Source organism: Condylura cristata, unplaced genomic scaffold, assembly GCF_000260355.1.
Source record: "Condylura cristata isolate star-nosed mole 26May11 unplaced genomic scaffold, ConCri1.0 scaffold00045, whole genome shotgun sequence".
Classification (NCBI taxonomy): domain Eukaryota; kingdom Metazoa; phylum Chordata; class Mammalia; order Eulipotyphla; family Talpidae; genus Condylura; species Condylura cristata.
Window position 1 is genome coordinate 2,441,621 of NW_004567146.1, and position 20,233 is coordinate 2,461,853.

General features: G+C 38.9%; 2 protein-coding genes across 2 annotated transcripts in view; one reads left to right on the plus strand and one right to left on the minus strand.

The window, feature by feature from the left end:
- The window catches only part of SUPT16H (suppressor of Ty 16 homolog (S. cerevisiae)), a 32,331-nt gene extending 24,963 nt beyond the window's left edge, over positions 1-7,368 (plus strand). Inside the window, exons 22-26 of the mRNA XM_004694675.2 lie at positions 157-326; positions 4,458-4,587; positions 5,080-5,209; positions 5,337-5,414; positions 6,063-7,368. Of these exons, the coding sequence (XP_004694732.1) occupies positions 157-326; positions 4,458-4,587; positions 5,080-5,209; positions 5,337-5,414; positions 6,063-6,208 (654 nt within the window). The 3' untranslated portion in view covers positions 6,209-7,368. The remainder of the gene's footprint in view (positions 1-156; positions 327-4,457; positions 4,588-5,079; positions 5,210-5,336; positions 5,415-6,062) is intronic.
- A 236-nt stretch (positions 7,369-7,604) lies between these two features.
- Positions 7,605-20,233, minus strand: part of RPGRIP1 (retinitis pigmentosa GTPase regulator interacting protein 1) — a 42,307-nt gene continuing 29,678 nt past the window's right edge. The window contains exons 19-23 of the mRNA XM_004694537.1: positions 19,063-19,163; positions 13,971-14,163; positions 13,156-13,240; positions 10,984-11,114; positions 7,605-7,717 (exon numbers count right to left, since the gene is read on the minus strand). Of these exons, the coding sequence (XP_004694594.1) occupies positions 7,605-7,717; positions 10,984-11,114; positions 13,156-13,240; positions 13,971-14,163; positions 19,063-19,163 (623 nt within the window). The remainder of the gene's footprint in view (positions 7,718-10,983; positions 11,115-13,155; positions 13,241-13,970; positions 14,164-19,062; positions 19,164-20,233) is intronic.

The following is a 20,233-nucleotide window of genomic DNA, read 5'->3' on the forward strand; positions in this document are numbered from 1 at the left end:
GGTCACCTCCAGGGCAGGCGGGTATCGAACTCATGCGGAAGTGGCTTTAGTTTCTCAGTGCAGTGCTTTAACCCACTGCGCCACCTGGGAGGGCCAAGATGCGAATACTTTTAAGGGAAGTGTTTATAAAATAATATTCCAATTCCTCTCTGACAGCCACCTTTTGTGGTGACACTGGATGAAGTGGAGCTGATTCACTTTGAGCGGGTCCAGTTTCACCTGAAAAACTTTGATATGGTAATTGTCTATAAGGACTACAGCAAGAAAGTGACAATGATCAACGCCATCCCTGTAGCCTCACTTGACCCCATCAAAGAATGGTTGAAGTAAGTTCGTCTATCACCAGTCTCATATTTATCCCAAGAGTTATACATTAGAAAATATAGCTGTGTGGTGTGTTGTATATGAAATTTATTGTCATATTTAAGGTGAAGGTGAACTGTCATTAGGTTTAAATGTAGGCCAGGCCTGGAAAATTTGGGATCTGTTAGGCATGGAACTATTAACTTTTCCCCTGAATACTTAACAATAAGAAAGAAAAGCAAAGCCTGAGATCTTTGTCTCTATTTGAAACATACACACACACACACACACACACACACGTATTAAAGACATACAGTTGCTGCATTCAATTTTTACTGAAAAATTATTTTTTTAGTTTTTGACACAGATATATATATATTCACACTCAGCTAAAAGAATTTCTCGTGAAATGCCAGAACCACAATAAACGGAGATACCATTCTAGGTAAAGAGTGAGACTTTGAGTAACTGTAGCATATCCAGTAGTGTCTTCCCTCTCAGTTACTCCCTTATTTGTGAAGAGCTGTTATAAATGTAAGTCTTTACAAAATGGGTAGAGTGCTTAGAAATAAACTGAAAAAGAAATTCCTGGTTTCATGAGGATTTTCTTAAGACAATACAGTATACAAGTGCTGTATATAAATGTGTATCTTTTTTTTTGAGGTGAAATTAGTTCATAACGTAGTATGGGTTTCAGATAGTTTCTCACTTCAGCAATTGTAGGTATTACCCATGGCCAGTATCCTGTCACTATCCACACCAACCAACCCTTTTCCTTTCCCCCATCTCCTTTTGAAACTGTCATTCTGTTGTCAGGTCTAAGGGTTTGTGTTTTATTTATTTGGTTCTTTCCTTTATATTCCACAAATGAGTTATATTTATATTTGTCTTCCTCCTGACTTTTAGCATAATCCCTTCAAGTTCCCTCCATGTTGCAAATGGCAAGGGGTGAATATATCCTTTCAAATTAATTTTTTCATATCTGGGTGTGAATGCTCAGAAGTGGGATTACAGTTCATGTGGTGATAGTATTTTTAATTTTTTGATAACTTCACTTCCGTTTTTCCATCTAGTGACTGTACCAGTTTATATCCCCACCAGCAGAGTGTGAGGATTTCGTTTTCTCTATGTATTTGCCAGCACTTGCTGTTTCTTGATTTTTTTGATAACTGCCATTCTTGCCGACGTGAGTGAAATCTCATTGGGGTTTTGATTGCATTTCCCATTAGATGAGTGATAAAGAACATCATCTCATATATCTGTAGACTGAGTGTCGTCTTTGGTGAGGTACCTGTTTGGATCCTCTGCCTGTTTTTTAATCAGGTTTTGTGTTTTGTTGTTTTTGGGTGGTTTATATGTTTTTAATATTAGTCCCTTGTCAGTAAATGCTTTGCAGATACCTTCCTTCATTAAGTAGTTTGCATTTTCATTGTATCCTTTCCTTCGCTGCAGAAATTTTTTGTTTGCTATAGTCTTTTATTTTTTTTAAAGATTTATTTATTTTTGCATACAAGAACTGGGGTAAGGTCAAGTCCATCAGATACAGTTTTTGCATGTTTCCTTCAGTAGTTTCATTGCTTTTTCATTTTCCTGTGTGTCTTTAAGAAATCAGGAGTATGAACTATCCAAAAATTCTGTTCAGTTCTTATAATTTGTGCTTTCTATGTCCTAGGTACTAAACAAAAGCCAAGGTCTTTTGTTCTAGAGTTTTATATTCTAGGTCTTATATTTAGGTCTGTTGTCCATTTCCAGTTAATTTTTCTACCGTAGTGTAAGGATCTGATCAATTGTTTTAGCATCATTTATTGTAAAGATCATTCCGTACCCATTGAATTGCCTTGCCATCTTTTACTTAAAAAAACAAAAATCATTTGACAATGTAGGAGATAATCTATTTCTGGACTACATTGGGATATATGTATCCTTACACTGATACCATATACGGTCTTGATTATTTGTAGCTTGATAGTAAGTTTTTAATTCAGGTAGTTTAAATCTTCAGTTTTGTTCCAATTTAAAATCTTAAGACACAGTATCATTCAAAGCAGTCTGTTTCATCAGAATTACAGCTGTACTATTTGTACAATCTTTTTTGATGTCCTTCTTCCTTTCCAGTGTTCATAACTGGTTTCCTTTTTTTCTTGAGTACTCTGCGTAGACACTTTGTCATTTTAACTGAATTTTTTCCCCCATCTTTATGAAATATTCTTCCTTATTTCTGGTAGTAGTATTTGCTGCAGTAGTGCACACACTTCCTGGTAATAGTCCTTGTTTGAAACCTGTGTAGTGGGGTATTACTGCAGCTTTCTGGTTTATTTTGGTTAGTGCTAGTTAGTGTTTTCATAGTACATATATTTTGTCTTTTACATTTTTGAATTTTAAAAGTTTATTTATGCATATAAGAATTGGGGTACAGGACAGAGGTGTGGGGGGGTGAGCAGATTCACCAGAGACAGAGAGGGGAAGCAGAACAGGCAGATCTACCGAAAGAAATTGCCTAGGGGAGCAGCAGGCAGGACAGGAGAGGTCTGCTGTGCCATGTGGGTCACCTCCCTGGCTGAGGATCAAACTTGTGCTTCATATTGCTGCGATTTTAACCCCTGTGCCATCAGGGAGGCCAGCCATCTGCTATTAATCATTTTCCTCATCTTTTTATGCACTTTTTGATTAATTTTAATTTTTTGATTACTAAATAATCTTCATATTTGGCTTATTAGTTATACCTCTTTGTTTTACTTTTACGGCTGCTCTCAGGTTTACATACACATCTTTAACTTATCAGTCTTCCTTAAGATAATATATCACTACTGTTGGAAGATTCTTATGTTTGCATTTCTGTTCTTCTGTCCTTTCTGCTATTAGTCATACATTTTACTTTCTAATATGTTATGAATTCCATAGTTTGTCATTATTTTAGCTTCAATGCAGTCATTCCTTTTTTTTTTTTTAATTATTTTTACATATTTTTGGCATTTTTCCATCTCAGTTGCAATCCCCTTGGGTTTCCCATCATCCATGTGCCATCACCATAGTCCAGTGCATTTCATTCCTCTTTTAACATATTAAATGAGATGGGGAATTTTCTGGTCATTTTGTCATGTATGTTTCGATTTGTCTTTAGCCAAAGACATAAAGGGATCCTTCTGCAAATCTCCAGAGCTTTCTTTCCCCTTCAGTTTTCTGCCCCATGGTTTCTTCCTCCGCCTCCTAATCCTGTTCTGTTGGCGTCTATTCCTATTGATTTCTCCCTCTTTATAACAACCTAGGAGCTGTGTTCAGGTAGGAAACTGGAGCAACTATAAAACAAAGCCATGTTTCCTTCTCGGGAATTAGTCATGTGCTGCTTTTTTTCCAGTGTTTGAAAATGGCTGTTTCATATTTTGTCCTGTTCTCTATTTATTTAAGCTGGAAAGGTAAATCTGAACCTCGTTACTCCATCATAGCTGGGAGTAAGCATTGCAGTGTATGTGATAATACCTGTAATTGTTTCATGCCAGTCATTCTCAGGCAGGTTGAATGCTAAGTTTGTCTTCTTTACTCTTGTCATTTATTTGATTTTCTTTTCTCCCCTACCCATTTTAATTGATTCAGCTCTCCTCAGCAGAAGTGGATTTGAGCATCTTCCTAACACAGGGCAAATTAGGTACTAAAAAAAAATTATTACTACCTTCAGATAGACCTCACAACAAGTAGCCAAGGATAGGAAAGCAGTGAAAAGTTGCAGAGGGAAAAGTAGGGCCAGTGAAAATTGTTGCTATTTCTTAAGTATGAATGATCAGAATTGAAAAGTATTCACATAGGACTTGCAAATAAGAATTTGCAAGTCAGAGAGGAGAAAGCATGGGTGAGGTGAGTAGGCGGGAAAGCTAAATAAGGAATGGGAAATTAAAGAGAAGGGAAAGAAAATGGAAAATAGGGTGAACTCACACTTAGTTGACTCAGGGAGAAAGCTTCCATCAGTCAGGCTGCCTTGTCTTGAAATCCAGTGCTCTGGGAACCAACTTTCAGCCACTTAGGTATGTTTTGGTGGCACAGTGAAAAGAATACCTGCTCTCATATATATTTGGGGAAAGGTTACTGCTAATGATAAAGACAATACAGGATTTTTCAAATCACAAAGGAGCAATTTTGATTTGTACTGTCTTTTCTCTCAGTTCCTGTGACCTAAAGTACACAGAAGGAGTACAGTCCCTTAACTGGACTAAAATTATGAAGACTATCGTTGATGACCCTGAAGGTTTCTTTGAGCAGGGTGGCTGGTCTTTCCTGGAGCCTGAGGGTGAGGTGCGTGAGTGTGGGGTTTATTTTCTGGTACAGTGTTGCCCATTACCATTTGAGGAGTTAGCAGAATGCCATAAAGTATGTGAGGGACCAGGTCAAATGGAAGAAACGCTGAATACAAGTGGCTTTTGTTTTTCCAAATTAGTTTTACAGGTATATGATAAATTAATTAGGCTTTGGTTGCTACTGACAAGATTTCTTTAAAATTACAGAAACTTCTTTCCATGAATCTTAGTATTTAGAAAAATTTCTAAGGGCAGTTTCAAAAGATGTTTCCTTCATAATCCATTTTGCATTATTACCTTTTGTATTTCTTTGGTTAGTTTTCCTGGGTAAGAAAGGACAAAGTGAATCTATAAAAAATATGAATTACATATTGAGGGACTCTTCTAATTCTCCTTACTAAAAACTTTAAATAAATCCTTTAATCTCTTGATCACCCAGTTTTTGTTGTTATATTTAGAAAACATAAATGTTATGCTCTACCTTTACCAGGGAAGTGATGCTGAGGAAGGGGATTCAGAGTCTGAAATTGAAGATGAGACTTTTAATCCTTCAGAGGATGACTATGAAGAGGAGGAGGAGGACAGTGATGAAGATTATTCATCAGAAGCTGAAGAATCAGGTTGGACTTCAGAGGGGGAAAGCTTTCTGTTTTCCTAAGCTGATGTCATTTTTAGAAACTGGTTTTTCTAGAAAGGAAAAATTCTTTTCCATTCCTATCTAAAGACTAATGTTTAATTTTATTGCAGATTATTCTAAGGAGTCATTAGGCAGTGAAGAAGAGAGTGGAAAGGACTGGGATGAGCTGGAGGAAGAAGCCCGAAAAGGTAAAATTTTGTTTTGTTTAGTTTATTTTTTTGAAGTACAGATTTCTAATGGATTTCAGTATTCTGTGATACTATTAGCCTAATGAGTAACAAAAGAACAAGCTGCAAATTCAGACTAAAGAAGAAAATGAGTGTATCTGCTCCCTCCAGGTGGCATGACTTCCTAATGGGACGCTTTTTCCACTTGGTCAGGCTCCCAGTGTGTCTGCAGCCATGTTAGGCACATAATCTTGTGAGGTTCCAAAATTAGGCTATTAGTGTTTCAAATCTAAATTATTTTAACTCTACACCAGTTCACAGCTAGGAAAGGGTTTGTGGTACTAATTTGATCACTCTCAAGCCAGACAACAAAGAAAAGGTAAAAAAAAAAAAAAAAAGGAAATAATCTACTGTATCCCCACCAGTGAGCTTGTTTTTGGTATAGATTTCTTTAGTCCGGAAACAATTTTCCATTCAATAGGAATAAATGCATGAACACTGAGGAGGATTACTTACTTGTTTAGTCACACATCCAGTAAGTGGCTAAGTAAAAAATTAAAACAGGACTGACTACAAAGGACATTCTCTCTGCTACTTCATATTCTCCAGGTTAGCTACCTAAAGCTAACTAGTAACCTGCAGCTAACTAGTAACGCCTCTTCTGTTTAGCGGATCGTGAAAGTCGTTATGAGGAGGAAGAAGAACAGAGTCGAAGTATGAGCCGAAAGAGGAAGGCATCTGTGCACAGTTCAGGCCGTGGCTCTAACCGTGGTTCCAGACACAGCTCTGCACCCCCCAAGAAAAAGAGGAAGTAACTTCCGAACTTTGACCCTCAGTTCTATTCTTCCTCCAGCCAACCCCTGAAAATTTTACATGACATAGAAACTGTATTTTTCCTTTTGAAGGTTTGCCATTTGTGTTTAAGGGTTTAGGGGGCCATTTGTGTGGACCAATCTACTCGGGGGATTCCAGGCCCACCAGGACTCGTGCCAATGGCCCCATCCAGATGGCGAGGGAGGAGGTGTTCTTGAAGAAGGCAGAGGCTTCCACTGTTAATATTGCTTCATTCCTCTCTTCCTGTCACCTTCTACCAGGACACTGATGATGGTTTCTGACATCTTATTCTTTGATGTCTCAAAGCTGTATTTCTAGGACATTGGTACAAGGTGATTCTTACCTACTGTACCAAGGTTCTTAACCAGCAGATTCAGTCCTCCATCTTATCCTACTTGCCATGACCTTCCTCATATCTCTTTAAGTTCCAGCCTTGCAGTACTAAAGAAAAGGACCTTGGAATTTACTAATGGTTGTGATAAACCATACAGCTTGAGCTAATGAGGCCAGTCAGGCTGGTACGTCACCAGTTTTCCTGCTTTCTTGCCTCATGCGGATTCTGAGTTATTTTTGCTGCCTTGGAAGACATAAGCAGTGACACTCCTTGGCTCAGTTCATCCTTACAAATTCATACATGGTATAATGTAGAAACAAAATCACAAGTTTCTTTCCTGGTGTGCCTGAGGAAGAGTGATTGTTCCTCTTACACTGCTTCCATTGGAATCTAGGAAGAGGTGCAGAGTCGTCAACATTTAGATTTGGAAGGGGGCGAGTCATGCCTTGGGCCTAGAATACCCTAGTGAGAACAGAGAAGAGGAAGGGCGGCCACATCTACAACACAGCCTCTCGTCACTGCTGCTCCTTATTTTTACTTGTCTTGCATTGTCCTGTATTTATCACAGTTTCTGTTGAACAGCTTTTTAAGTATTTGGGGCGTTTATCTTGCCATCCTTCCCCTCCTGGTTCTCTGCACCCATCTGTCCCCACTACAGTTCCTTCCGTGTTCTGTGACTTTAAGAGAAGAGGGGGGAGGGGCCTCGGATTTTGTTTCTTGTTTTTTGTTTTTTTTTCTCCTTAGCAGTAGGACTTGATATTTTCAATTTTGGAAGAACTAAAAGATAAATAAACTGTGGTTTTTTTTTTGTTGTTGTTGTTGTTTTGTTCTTTGTAAATTCACCTTGTGTGATACTTATTTTTGTAGCTGCTCCTTGATGGAATGTTAAGAAGTTAGAGAAGTATACCTTATCCATCACTCATCATTCTCAGGTTCCATACTAGGCATTACAGTAAACCACATTTATGGTATAGCAAGTTACTTTATATGAGACATTTTACTATGGTTCCCTTGGAGTTTAGAATGGAATAGCACTTGTTCCATTACAAAACCAAATCTTCAGTCATCTCCTTGTAAATAGCACGGAAGGCAGCCGCAGCTTGAAGGGAAACCTTCAGCTTTCCAATTGGGGTAGCTTGATCTTCAGGGCTAACAACTGTTGGGAAATAAAAAAGGAATGTGTCAGGCAGCAGCATCATTCAAGTTTAAACATTTAAATGTTTTTGTCATTCAGGTACTGAAGACACTCAAGTTTTCACCTCATTTCTTAGAGGGGACACAGTTTAGTGGAAGAGAAAGGAAAGCTGTCTTAATAAAATATGGTAGTTGCTTTGAGAAAACAGAGGCACCTAACCCACACTGGAGGAACTAGAAAAGGTTTTCTGGAGATAGTGCCTTAATCTTTGAAAACTGAAAGATAGTCTAAACATTTGCCAAGACATGAGAACATGTAAGTCTGGGGAAGTGTGAGGAGTAGCAGTAAGGAAGCTATTCAGATAAGCAGGAGCCACCTCATAAAAGGCCTTGTCTGTCTTAAGAAATTTGGTTTTAGCTGAAGGTATTAAAAATGACAGCTTTTATTTGGATTCTAGAAGAGTCACTCCATTATTTGGAGAAATATTTTATTCAAATTGGACACAAAACAAAATCCTGCTCCCTGACAAAACTACATACAAAGTTACAGTAATCAAAATAATTATTAGGGAGGGTAGTTATGAGCTGGTGGTTTTCAGGAGAAAAACGAAGGGACTACTATCCAATGATAGTGGAGGTAGGGGAGAGGGTTCAGAACACTTAAGTAAAATAAATAAAATTTTAAGACTTTGGTATAAGGAGAGAGCTAGAATTAAGGATGAACATTTTAACTTGCAAAATAGAATTGTGGGAGTAAGGGAACAAAAGGTACAAAGTTGGGGGGCACAGAAGTAGTGACTTGGTCTGCTGTAAACTCAGGTTTTATTAAAACTCTGGCTTAGATAAAGAAGGAGAAACATTTGAGGTTTAGGGATGTCAAGCAGGATGTGTAAGAAAACGAACTGGATGTGACAAATTAGGGTAATTGGTAAGAACAGCGTAAAGTGCTTAGATGTAAATATCTTAAAGAGTACAGGTGATGCCAGATAGACCAACCATTATGCCAGTACTTCCAGAAGCTGAGTTTTGAAGTTGGTAACATTGTTTTAAAACACTAAGTTGGTGGAAATGGATGGAAGGAACCAATGATGTGAGATCAATCAGAAAAACATTGTATTAGTGGAGATGTACAATGGGAAAATGCAGCCAACTGATGAAGATTTGATCTATATAAGGGGCTACTTTAAAAAGAAGGGGCATTCTGTTTTTGCTGCAAACTGCTGAAGAGGTCAGGAATTTTGATGTTTGTAATCAGTGTACAAAAATCTATATGCAAACAATGAACTAAAAGAGGAAGAAATCAAGAAACTATCACATTTGCAATCTCATCAAAAGGAATTAAGTGAAAGGAAGTTAAAGACCTGACCAACAAAAACTGAAAAGCTCTTACATTTAATAAAGACAAAGAATGGAGAAATGTACAACTGTTAAGAATCAACTGTTGAATTTGGCCATCTTACCCAAAGTAATGTAACATTTTAATGCAATCTATAAAAATTCCAATAGCGTTTTTTCAAGGAAATAAAACACATTACTGAAATTTATATGGAACCACCAAATAGTCAACACATTCCTGAAAATCAAGAATGGAGGTATCATACTCCCTAACAAAAACTACATTACAAATTTACAGTAATCAAAGTAAGGTATTGGAATAAAAATAAATAAATGAAATAGAATTGAGAGCCCAGAAATAAACCCACAATTCTATGGACAGTTACTTTAAGACAAAGCAACCAAGTGCTTTTAAAGAAAAGTGTATTCAACAAATGTTGGAAAAATTAGTCACAATCAAAGGATGAAATTAAACCATTATGCCATATACAAAAATTAACTCAACGTAAATAAAAGATTTGAACATAAAACCTGAAACCATAAAATACACAAGAAAACAGGCAAAATTCCATTCATTACACTGGCTTTAGTGATAACCTGTTGAGTCCAGCAAGAAGGAAAACAAAGGCAAAAATAAAACGGGACATCAAAATAAAAAAAAGCACAACAAAGCTAAAGTAAGACACCCAACTAAATGGAAGAAAATTTTTACACATCCAACATTGGGTGAGGGCTTAATATCGAAGATATATAAAAAGACTCATTCAACAAAAAAGACAACCCAATCAAAAAATAGGCAGAAAAGCTAAACAGACATATTTCCAAAGAAGACATACAGGTGGCCAACAAGGAGAAAAAGTTTATTGTCACTTACGAGGAAAATGCAAAACAATCACTTTACACTTGTGATAATGATCTATATAAAAAAGATCAGGGACGAGTTGGCAAGGTGTGGAGAAAAAGGAACTCTCATATGCTTTTGGTGGTAATGTAAACATACAGCGTCTGTGTAAAGCAATACAGAGCTTTCTCAAGCCACCAAATACATACCTAGGTGATCCAGCAATTCCACTAAGGTATCTCTCCAAACAATGTGAAAACAAATTTGAAAATATTTATTCACTCCTATTTTCAGTGCAGCACTATTTACAATAGCCAAGATGCAGAAACAACCCAAATGCCTAATGACAGATGATAAAGTTGTGTACATCATGGCATACTACTCTACTAAAAAAAGATGAAATCTTGCCATTTGTGACAATTCGAATGGACCCTGAGGGGATTATGCAAGGAGAAATAAGTGAAAAGAAAAGACAAATGCGACATGATTTCACTCCTATGTGGAATGTACATGCAGAACAAAACAAAAGACAAGACAAAACCAAACAGATAATTGCTTGGATTCTGACCACAGAACTCAGATTACCAGAGATGAGGAGTTAAGTAGCAGGGGACTGCAGAGGGGGTCCAAGAGGAATGTGATGGGGCTTATTTAGACTTGGGTGGTGGACATGATACGGTAAAATACATTGGAAGAGGTGTGAACTTAATACTCCAAAAACAACCAATGTTACCTCAAGAAACACATTTTAAAAAGGGGGAAAACATTCTGACATATTTTAAGTGGATATATGTATATTTGAATGCTTGCATAAATAGTGAATATTAAAAATATCCCAATATTTAAAGCTGAAGTTTATATTTTACCTTTTTAAAATTTTTCTAACTAAAACATCGGAGATTGATAGATTCTAGTTGTCATGAGACCTATGGACTAAAATGTACAAGTCATTACTCTCATGCTTTATCTAGAAGTAAACACAGCTGTAGGAATTTCTTTCCAGCTTCTATCACTATGGCTGTGATGATATGTAATAAAGGTAAAAAGGGAAGGTGTTCATTATCAGGATGATTTCCTTAAATGTAAATGGAATTCAGCAGCACATTACTTACTGTCAAGTTCTTGTTCTATAAGGTCTTCTCCTGACTCCATGATCTGCCACAGTTCCAGATACGCATATCCTACTTCTTGACATTCTTTCTTTTCCTCATCCATAGGATCACTTACCACTGTAAACTTTAAACTAATGGGGGAGAAAAATCAACATTCCGTTTAACTGAGAACTATTAAGCCTAAGGAGTAGATTTTAGAAATAAAATAAGGGTTAAAGTAATTTGAAATTTTAGTGTCATTCCTAAGTCACTTTTTCCTTGCTTTCCTTCCATTTCATGAGACTACAACAGCAGACAAGTAAGGAACCAGTATGATTTAAAGTAACAACAGGCTTGAGAAAAAGGAACTAAGAATCCAGGTACTGTAGTTCACCAAGCTGCCTCAAAAGTGTTGAGGTATAATTAATTCCTTATGAGATGGCTGACAATTTTTTTAAAGTTATTTATGTATATAAGAACTGGGGTCCAGGCCAGAGATGTAAGGGCAGTGAGAGGATTCACTGGAGACAGAGTGGGAAGCAGAACAGGTGGATATATTAAAATACACTGCTGAGGGGAGCCTGAGATCAAACTCAAGCTGCAGAGGCTGTAGATAGCTTCACAGTGCTGTACTTTAACCCCTTGTGCCACCCAGGAGCCCTACTTCTGTATTAATATCATCACAATGTTGTACAACCATCACCACTACCTAATTCTAGATCAAGAATAAACCTTTAACTCATTAAGACACTCTTCACTTCTCTCTCCCCAGTTCCCAGGTGAACACTAGTCTATGTCTTTCTCTGGATTTTCCTGTTCTGGACATTTTTAAAGATTTTATTTATGCATACAAGAACTGGGGTGTAGTCCAAAGGTACGGGGGATGAAAAGATTCACCAGAGACAAAGTAGAGAACAGAACAAGCAGATGTACTGAAATACACTGCTGAGGGGAGCAGTGGGCAAGACAGAAGAGGTCTGCTGCGCCATGTCGGTCAGCTCCCTGGTGGGGAATCAAACTTGTGCTGCAGTGGCTGCAGATAGATTAATAGCACTGACACTTTAATCCCTGCGCCACCAAGGATGCCCCTGAACATTTTATATGCCCATTTTTTTAAGTCAAATATTGGTGGCCAATAGAGTGCAAGAGAAATAGAACTATAATTTTACTGTGATTATATTTCTGTATAAATTCTGAGAACCAATGCAAAGGGGGCTTATCTAATATAATTCTGCACCAAGCATACTATCAAGTGTTTTGGGTGAACGATATTATTTCAGGATCCTCACAGGATCCTTCAAGTTGGAAACCAAGATTCAAAGTCATATTTTATTACAAAGCCAGTCTACTGTCCACTATACCACACTGACAAAAAGATAGTCAAAGGTATATGGGTTACACCAGGGGTAAAGTCTGAGCACTATGGCGCTATCAGCAGCCATTACAGCATAGTTTGATCCCCAGCCAGGGAGCTGACCCACATGGCGTGGCAGACCTCTCCTGGCTCGCCGGCTGCTCCCCTCAGCAGTGTATTTCAGTAGATCTGCCTGTTCTGCTCCCCACTTTGTGTCTGGTAAATCATCTCGCCCCTCACCTCTGGCCTGTATCTCAGCTCTTGTGTGCATAAATAATTAATTCTTTTTAAAAAATAGTATTCAGGGTCCCTCCCTGATGGCGCAGCAGGTTAAAGCACAGCACTAAGAAGCTTAAGCCACTTCCGCATGAGTTCGATTCCTGCCTGCCCACCCCGGAGGAGATCCACATGGCACGGCAGACCTCTCCTGACCCGCCTGCTGCTCCCCTCAGCTGTGTACTTCGCTGATCTGCCTGTTCTGCTCCCCAATTTGTCTCTGGTGAATCCTCTCACCCTCCACATCTCTGGCCTGTACTCCAGTTCTGTATGAATAAATAAATCTTTAAAAAAAATAGTATTCAAGTAAATTACTGCCACCAGAAAGTGCTCATCAGGGCTGCTGCCATGGTGAGAAATGAGCTAAACCTATGCGATTACATAATTGATCAGGTAATCAGTCACAAACACAAATTATACTTAAGTGGATGAGAAATTCATTAGAGTAAATTGATTTGACAGAATTTATTAAGTTATTAAGCATTAGCAAAAGACCAACTTAAATGCCTAAGTTTCTGTGACTGAATAACTCCCTTCAAAGTGGAAAGTAGATAGATGCTTACTGTCTTTGCTCAGGATCTTGTCCATTCAGCATGGTGAAGAGAAATTCTCTTCGACCTTTCTGCTCCAGTGGATCCAGGTCTATCACTATTGAGGGCAAGAAGAAAAAAAGCAAAGAGTCAAACTGTTATACTTGGGCACTAAGACTTTCATTTGTGGTATAGGTAAAACAGTGATAAAAGCAGAGGGCTGGCCCTGTCTCATAAATACATTTTTATTGAACGCTGTCATATCCGTTTTTAGCATATATTTGAGGGTGATTTTCCAACCATGGTGATAGAGTTTAGTAGTTGTAACAGAGACTGGCTCACAACATCTAAAAGTGTAACTATTTGGCTCTTTAAGAAATTTTTTGATCCTGATATAAAGGAAGCCTTATAAACCACTTTGAAAGTTGTTCTGTTCCATGTCACGATAAATGTGTTTCCACTGGGCCTTCCTGGTGGCACAAGGATAGAAGTCTCAGAACTATCGAGCTACCTCCAGCCACTCTGGCAGGCTAGGGAGTGACCCACTGGCACAGCAGACCTCTCCTGCTCACTCGCTGCATCCTCAGCAGTGTATTTCAGTAGATCTGCCTGTTCTGCTCCCCACTGTCTCTGGTGAATCCTCTCACCCTCCTACCTCTGGCCTGTACCCCAGGTTCTATGCAGAAATAAATATTCTTTAAAAAAAGACCTTATGAACATATAACTTTGATAAATAAAAGAATGCAAAATGGTTGGATTCACTCCATCAGAAGTCCAGAATAGTTTTGACTCTTTTATCTGAATGTTTGCCCATCTCTTCTCCCTAATCACAGGGAATGATGCCTCACCCTTGCTAAAATGGAAGTGGATCTCTTCTCCTGCCCTTGGTTTCCTCAGGGATACTGGAGTCTCTGTCTCTGACAAGGGTAGGTCGTAGAACTTATACTCCACATACACCTGCTGTATGTTCTCGTCACACATCACTTCAGTCTCTGGGAAGAAGGCTAGAGAGACAACTTCAATACACATCTTCTCTGAACCCTGATAAGAAAAATATTTATTCCCTATAGGTTAGTGATGCTCTGTGTACTTATACTTCATTTAATTAACACATTACTCTCTAGGACTCAAACTCAGGCATATTTCATCTAATTATTACTCCTTGCGGATCAATTTATAGGTAAAACAGTCACCGAGAGACATTGACTGAATTGCCATGCATGCCCCATCTTGTTGTTGGGAAGTGTGTAAGAGAAGCCAGTTGTTCTGTCTCCAAGTCAGGTAAATAGTTTCTCCAGCCTCTACAGTACAGTAAGAATCAATTCTGAGAAGATATTTCTTCAACATTCTGAATGAAAACCAGTCCAGCATTTTCCTGAGATTAGGTACAAATAGACCTGTTGATTGCTTACTGGAGGTTTAGTAACTGGCTTAAGCACACAGTAGAGAGTGGCCCAAGGCTTCCAGACCTCCTCAGAGCACATCACAGAGCAGCCCTCAGACCACTGCCCTCCTGCAGCAATTCCAACACACTAAGCCTCATTCCAGAGTTGCTGTCACCACTACTTTCCTCTCTTTTGAGACCACTATATAGTTTATTGGGACTGAATAACAAAAAGAGAAGTATACAAGTAGAAATATTAGCTATCTTCACCGCAGTAACATACTAACTCATTTGAACTTGCTTGCAGAACCCCAAGAACAGTTAGTAGTACAGTATTAGTGCCAGACAGTTCAGGTGTGCCAGCTAATTTGGTTGGGGGTGGGACTCCAAAAGTTAAGTCTTATTTAATAGCATAAATAAAAGGTCAGGACATCCTCCATACTTGAAATTTATAAGAAAAGAGAATATACTTTAAGGGTTTTGATAGATACTATTGCTAACCTGAGACAGTCACCTGAGGCCACAGGCCAAAGGCAAATGGCCACCCCTTTCCAGTAAAGGAGGGAAACAAATTCTATGGTCCATTCAGAATGGGAGATTGATTACTGGTCCAGGAATGGTACTGTATCTAGTGGAGAATATGTGTTTTGGGTTGAGAGCTTTTCCTGGGAAAAGATTCTCAGAGGTAGGACAAGTACAAAGGAAATCTAGAAACTGTGTGCTGATTAACAAAGTCTCCCAGGGAGCAATTCCATGTATATCCTATGCACAAAGGAACGGTCTCAGAAACATCTGAGGAAAGGTCCACATGTATTGGGATTGATTCATTTTTAGCAATACAGGGGAAAGGCATTTGTCAGTCTTTTTTTTTTTTTTTACAGTCTTTTTTTAAGACTTATTTATTTATTCATACAAAATTTGGGGTACAAGTCAGAGGTGCAGGGGCAGTGAGAGACTTCACTAGAGCAGAACAGGCAGATCAACAAAGTATACTGCTGAAAGGAGTAGTGGGCGGGTCAGGAGAGGTCTGATTTGCCATGTGGATCACCTCCAGGGCAGTAATCGAACTTGGACTGAAGGGGCTGCGGCCAGCTTGCAGTGCTGCATCCTAACCCATTGCATCACCAGGGAGGGCCCATTTTGGCAATCTTGAAGTTGTACTGATTCACCTATTCAATCAAACCAGCAGGTAGGAGAGAAATGACCCCCTGCCAACCCCTTGGGGTCTAGACCTTCCTTGGGAGGGGGCTCCACCATGCTACAGAAGCTTGAGAAGGAGGCTATTTCAGAGAGGAAGATTATTGATATTGTCAATAGCAGCACTGTCATTTAGTGTTTGATCTAGCTCAGGTACTATATTAGAGCCTTGTCACCCATCACCTTGTTTATATTTTGCCACTGGCCCTCCCTGGTGGCACAACGAGTTAAAGTACCACATTATGAAGCTCTTCCAACCACTGCAGCACAAGTTCAATCCCCAGTCAGGGAGCTGACCCATAGGGCATAGCAGACCTCTCCTGACCCACCCTCTGCTCCCCTCAGCAGTGTATTTCAGTAGCCTGTTCTGCTCTCCACTCTGTCTCTGGTGAACCTTTCATCCAACAACCTCTGGCCTGTACCCCAGTTCGGTAAGCTTAAATAAATAAATTATTAAAAAAAAAAATTCTGCCACCTTACTATAACGTTGACGTAGTTAACAGGATTATTTTACAGAGTTAAATAACTCCCCCACAGCTTCATAAATTGTTATCAGCAGAGCCAGAATCCAAACCACTTCTCTCTGAACCAGTCTCCAAGCTCTTAAACACTACTTGCCTCTCTCATTACCCTGACTGACTCCAGGCAGAACAGTGACAAAACTCAAGTGCTGTCTCTGGGCCATCAACCTCTTTGATCTTTTATGCCTAGCAATTTTGAAATACAACATGATTGAGCTGGCAGTTTAATTATAATGTAAGATATTTAATTAAATCAAAACACTACTTTTTTTTTTGCTAACGTAGAGTGAGTTTTCATATTTAGTTTCTCAAGTAACATTTTTGGGTACACAAAAGTTCTCTAAAAGAGATCTTGTTTAGGAGCCTTCAGAACAACATTTTAAATGTAACCTGCCTGGTTTGTAATTCAAAACTTTGCTGACCAGCTGTCTGCTTTTCAGTTTGACCTGAGCGAGAACACCATCTAGAAACAATGAGTTTCACACTCTTTCACCAGCTTGCTCTATAATCCTAGACATATCATTTCATCTTTATAATCTTGAAAGTGTTAAAGTCCACTATTCTCTGGCTCCTGTCTGTCTCTTAAATATTTTTCAAGATATAATTGTATTGTCAGGGACTGGCCCCAATCACGGGCTGTCACAGGGCAGGGCCTTTTTAGGTGGGAGTGGCGTCTAGAAGAGGAGATTCCAAGAAGGGGGAAGGGGAATGGGCGTGAAGAAGACATGGGAGTCGGAGCCTGGTGCAAGTCTTCCTGATCATCTTTTTAGCAGGTCTTTACTTATACTGTTTAGCAAGTAGTTAGTTATAATAATGCATCAGGTAAGTTAATAAGAAATCAGCATAAAAGTTCTCAAGGAAGAGGGGAACAATGCATTCTCTTCCTGACACTTTATGGAATACTAGACTATACATCTTTGTGATAACTTTCATGTATATGGATATTTAACTATGACTTCAAAGGATTAAGGGGTCTGGGAAAGGATGAGCTGTTAGCAAAGGATTTAGGGGTCCTAGGGAAGGAATAAATTGTGTTAGCAGAGTCATCAGTGATTGTCCAAAGAGAAGCTAATGGCTAACTTAAGGCTAGCAGAGAGTAGCTAGTGTTTGTTTTAGGAAAAGGTTAAATAAGACTAGCAGAGAGTAGTTAGTGATTGTTTAAGAAAAGGGTAAATTAAGAGGAAGTCACATAGTTATGCATTAAGTAAAATCTGTGTCAATAATGGTAGGAAATTGTCCATGAGTCCTTATGTCTTGGGAGTTTTACCTGAGATTTGCTTTTTTTAAAAAAACCAAGGAATTTTCCCAAGAGTCTTGATGCTCTGAGGGGGTCTTATCTCTCCTGGAGCTTGCCTTTTGTCTCCGGACACAGAGAAATTCCCTGCCCTAGGGTAGCTTGTACTTTGCCCCACCAGGTAGCCAATTTATGAAGCTAAGGCAATCCAGTTGCAAACTGATGGTTGCTCAGAATATTTTTGATATGATTATACAAAAAAGGGAAGTCGTATACAAGTTAGCAATGGAAATTCTGATTTTTCAGAGCTTTTCCCTTCCATCTGGAATTTGTCAGTCGACAGAAGTTGCATAGCTGTGTCATTGTATAATGTATAAAAAAAGGTGTGACAAATAAAACTTCAGAGGAAGGGAAACTTATTTACTGTGTTAACAGTTTAGGTATGCTACTTTTTAATTGTTTCTCCCCATTCCAATCTCCTTAATTTTCCTGCATATCTTGAGAAGCTCTGACTTCTACTCAGGAAGAGTTTCCTAATCTCTATTTAAGAAAAAATAATTTCTCTTTTCTGAATACTTACAAATCATATAATCAACTTCTTGGCTTTAGGTATACCAATACTTTTCTTTGTTGTTTCTAAGGAAGTTCACAATCCTCAAATTTTACCCTTTCATTCTGTCACTCACTTTACAAATATTTATTGAGCATCTACCAATGTGCCAGGGAACATTCTAGTGACTCAAGAGGATGACTGTTTTCTATCTTATTTGTAGCCTACAAGATTCAGATGCAATAACTGTTGAATATACCTGTATTTATTCACTTGTGTATAACTAGTTCCAAAGGAACTTTGAGGATGAAATTAATACATGACTGCAAGTACAGATTTTTAGGTTTTAGCATTCAGTTTCTCCGAGCCCTCCCACCAAAAATCCTTTCCTCTCTTCCAACCTCAACCTCCAAAAGTAAACCTGTTCTTCTTAGGTGGGTTTAACAAAACAGCATCACTCAGGCTGGTGAAGAATCACAGTATGATATGAAGAACATGGAAGCAGGAGGCAGCGGCAGTAAAAAATACAGGTAAGAGCAGAGTTTAAGCAAGTCCTCATTTACACCAAGTCAAGAAAAGGATTCTTTCATCTGACTGTATCAACAGACTTCCATTCACATGAAATACAAATTTAAATAATTTTATATTTCCCGTGAGGTTTATTAAAATTGAATTTGAGGGCCCTCCTGGGTAGGTACAATACATTAAGTTGCATACTGCAAAGCTGGCCGCAGCTGCTTCAGCATGAGTTCAATCTCTGGCCAGGGAGGTAACCCACATGACATGGCAGACCTCTCCTGACCTTCCCACTGCTCCCCTCAACAATGTACTTCATCATTCTGCCTGTTCTGCTCCCCACTCTGTCTGTGCTGAATCCTCTCACTGCCCCTGCACTTCTGGCCTATACCCCAGTTCTGTATGCATAAATAAGTAAATCTTTAAAAATATATAAATAAAAAATAAAATTGAATTTGAAATTCTTATGTATGGCATTAAGCATACTATCACAATTTACAACCTTGTTTCATAGTCAATGATGACCCAGTATACTTACTGCCTTAGGACATTTCTGAGATATGGGTGTCACTATGATGTCATCACTATCTGTAGTTTGGCTTTCACTGACTTCAGAAGTTTGTTCGCAGGAATTTTTATCTGCTAGAGAAGAAACTAGCATTACAGAACAGTTTCAGACCACCCCAAGTAGCCCAACAAAACACCCTGCACCTACATTTTCAATTCATTCACTCTTTGGTCACAGGTCTGAGTACCTAGATTTTAGTTACCCTTATAACAAATCAAATCCTCTTTCATAAGGATTCACTTAATTGGAAGCTTGCCAAACACACAGGGTTCACTTTTGCAAAACAGAAAAAGTAGTGGGGGGAGGGAAAATCTGAAAGTTTGGAGGAAGTAAGTTAGTTCCTTTTGTAGGATCTGGAAAGCCAAGGAAAAAGCAGTGCAGTCAGGTTGTAGCAGAGTGTACTTTCCAAAGCTAGTCTCAAACAACTACGGGTGGGGCCTATGTCTCCTGCCTTTGAGCAGAGGTGGATTTTTGTGACTGCCTAACTAAAAGAGTATCATAGAAATGATGCTGTGACTTCTGAAGCTAAAACATAAAAATGCTATAAATGCACAGCTTGCCCTCTGGGGACTCTCACTCTTAAACCTCAGCTGCTGAGCTGTGAGGAAGCCAAGTAACCTGCAGTGGGGCGACATGGAGAGGAAGTGAAACCACAGCCACTGCCAGTTGACAGCCCAACTTGCCTAGCTTTAGAATGAGCCACCTCTAAGCTGCACCCACCAACCAGGCCCCCCAAAACACTGCCACATCTGCAGTCATGGGACACAACAGGAAGAGCCAGGTGCCTTCCCTTGGAGTCCTGCCTGAATTATAGTTTAGTGACAAAAGAAGTGATTATTGTTTTAAGTTACTAAGCTGTGGGGTGGATTACTACTTGTAGCAACAGATAACTGAAAGACTGTGCCTCCAACATAAAATTTCAAAGTCCTCGAATTGTCCATTCCACTGAAGTCTCAGAGGCAGAAGATCTGAGATGACACGGGGTAGCAGAAGCAAATTCTATCAGAGGGCATAAGATGTCAGCAGATGGCAGATGGGTTTTAATATTGGGCCCATTCTTTTTCTTGGGGATCTTTATGTAATAGCCATGTAGATGTTTGCCTAAAAATTAATGAGTGGTTGGCCCTCCCTGGTGGTACAG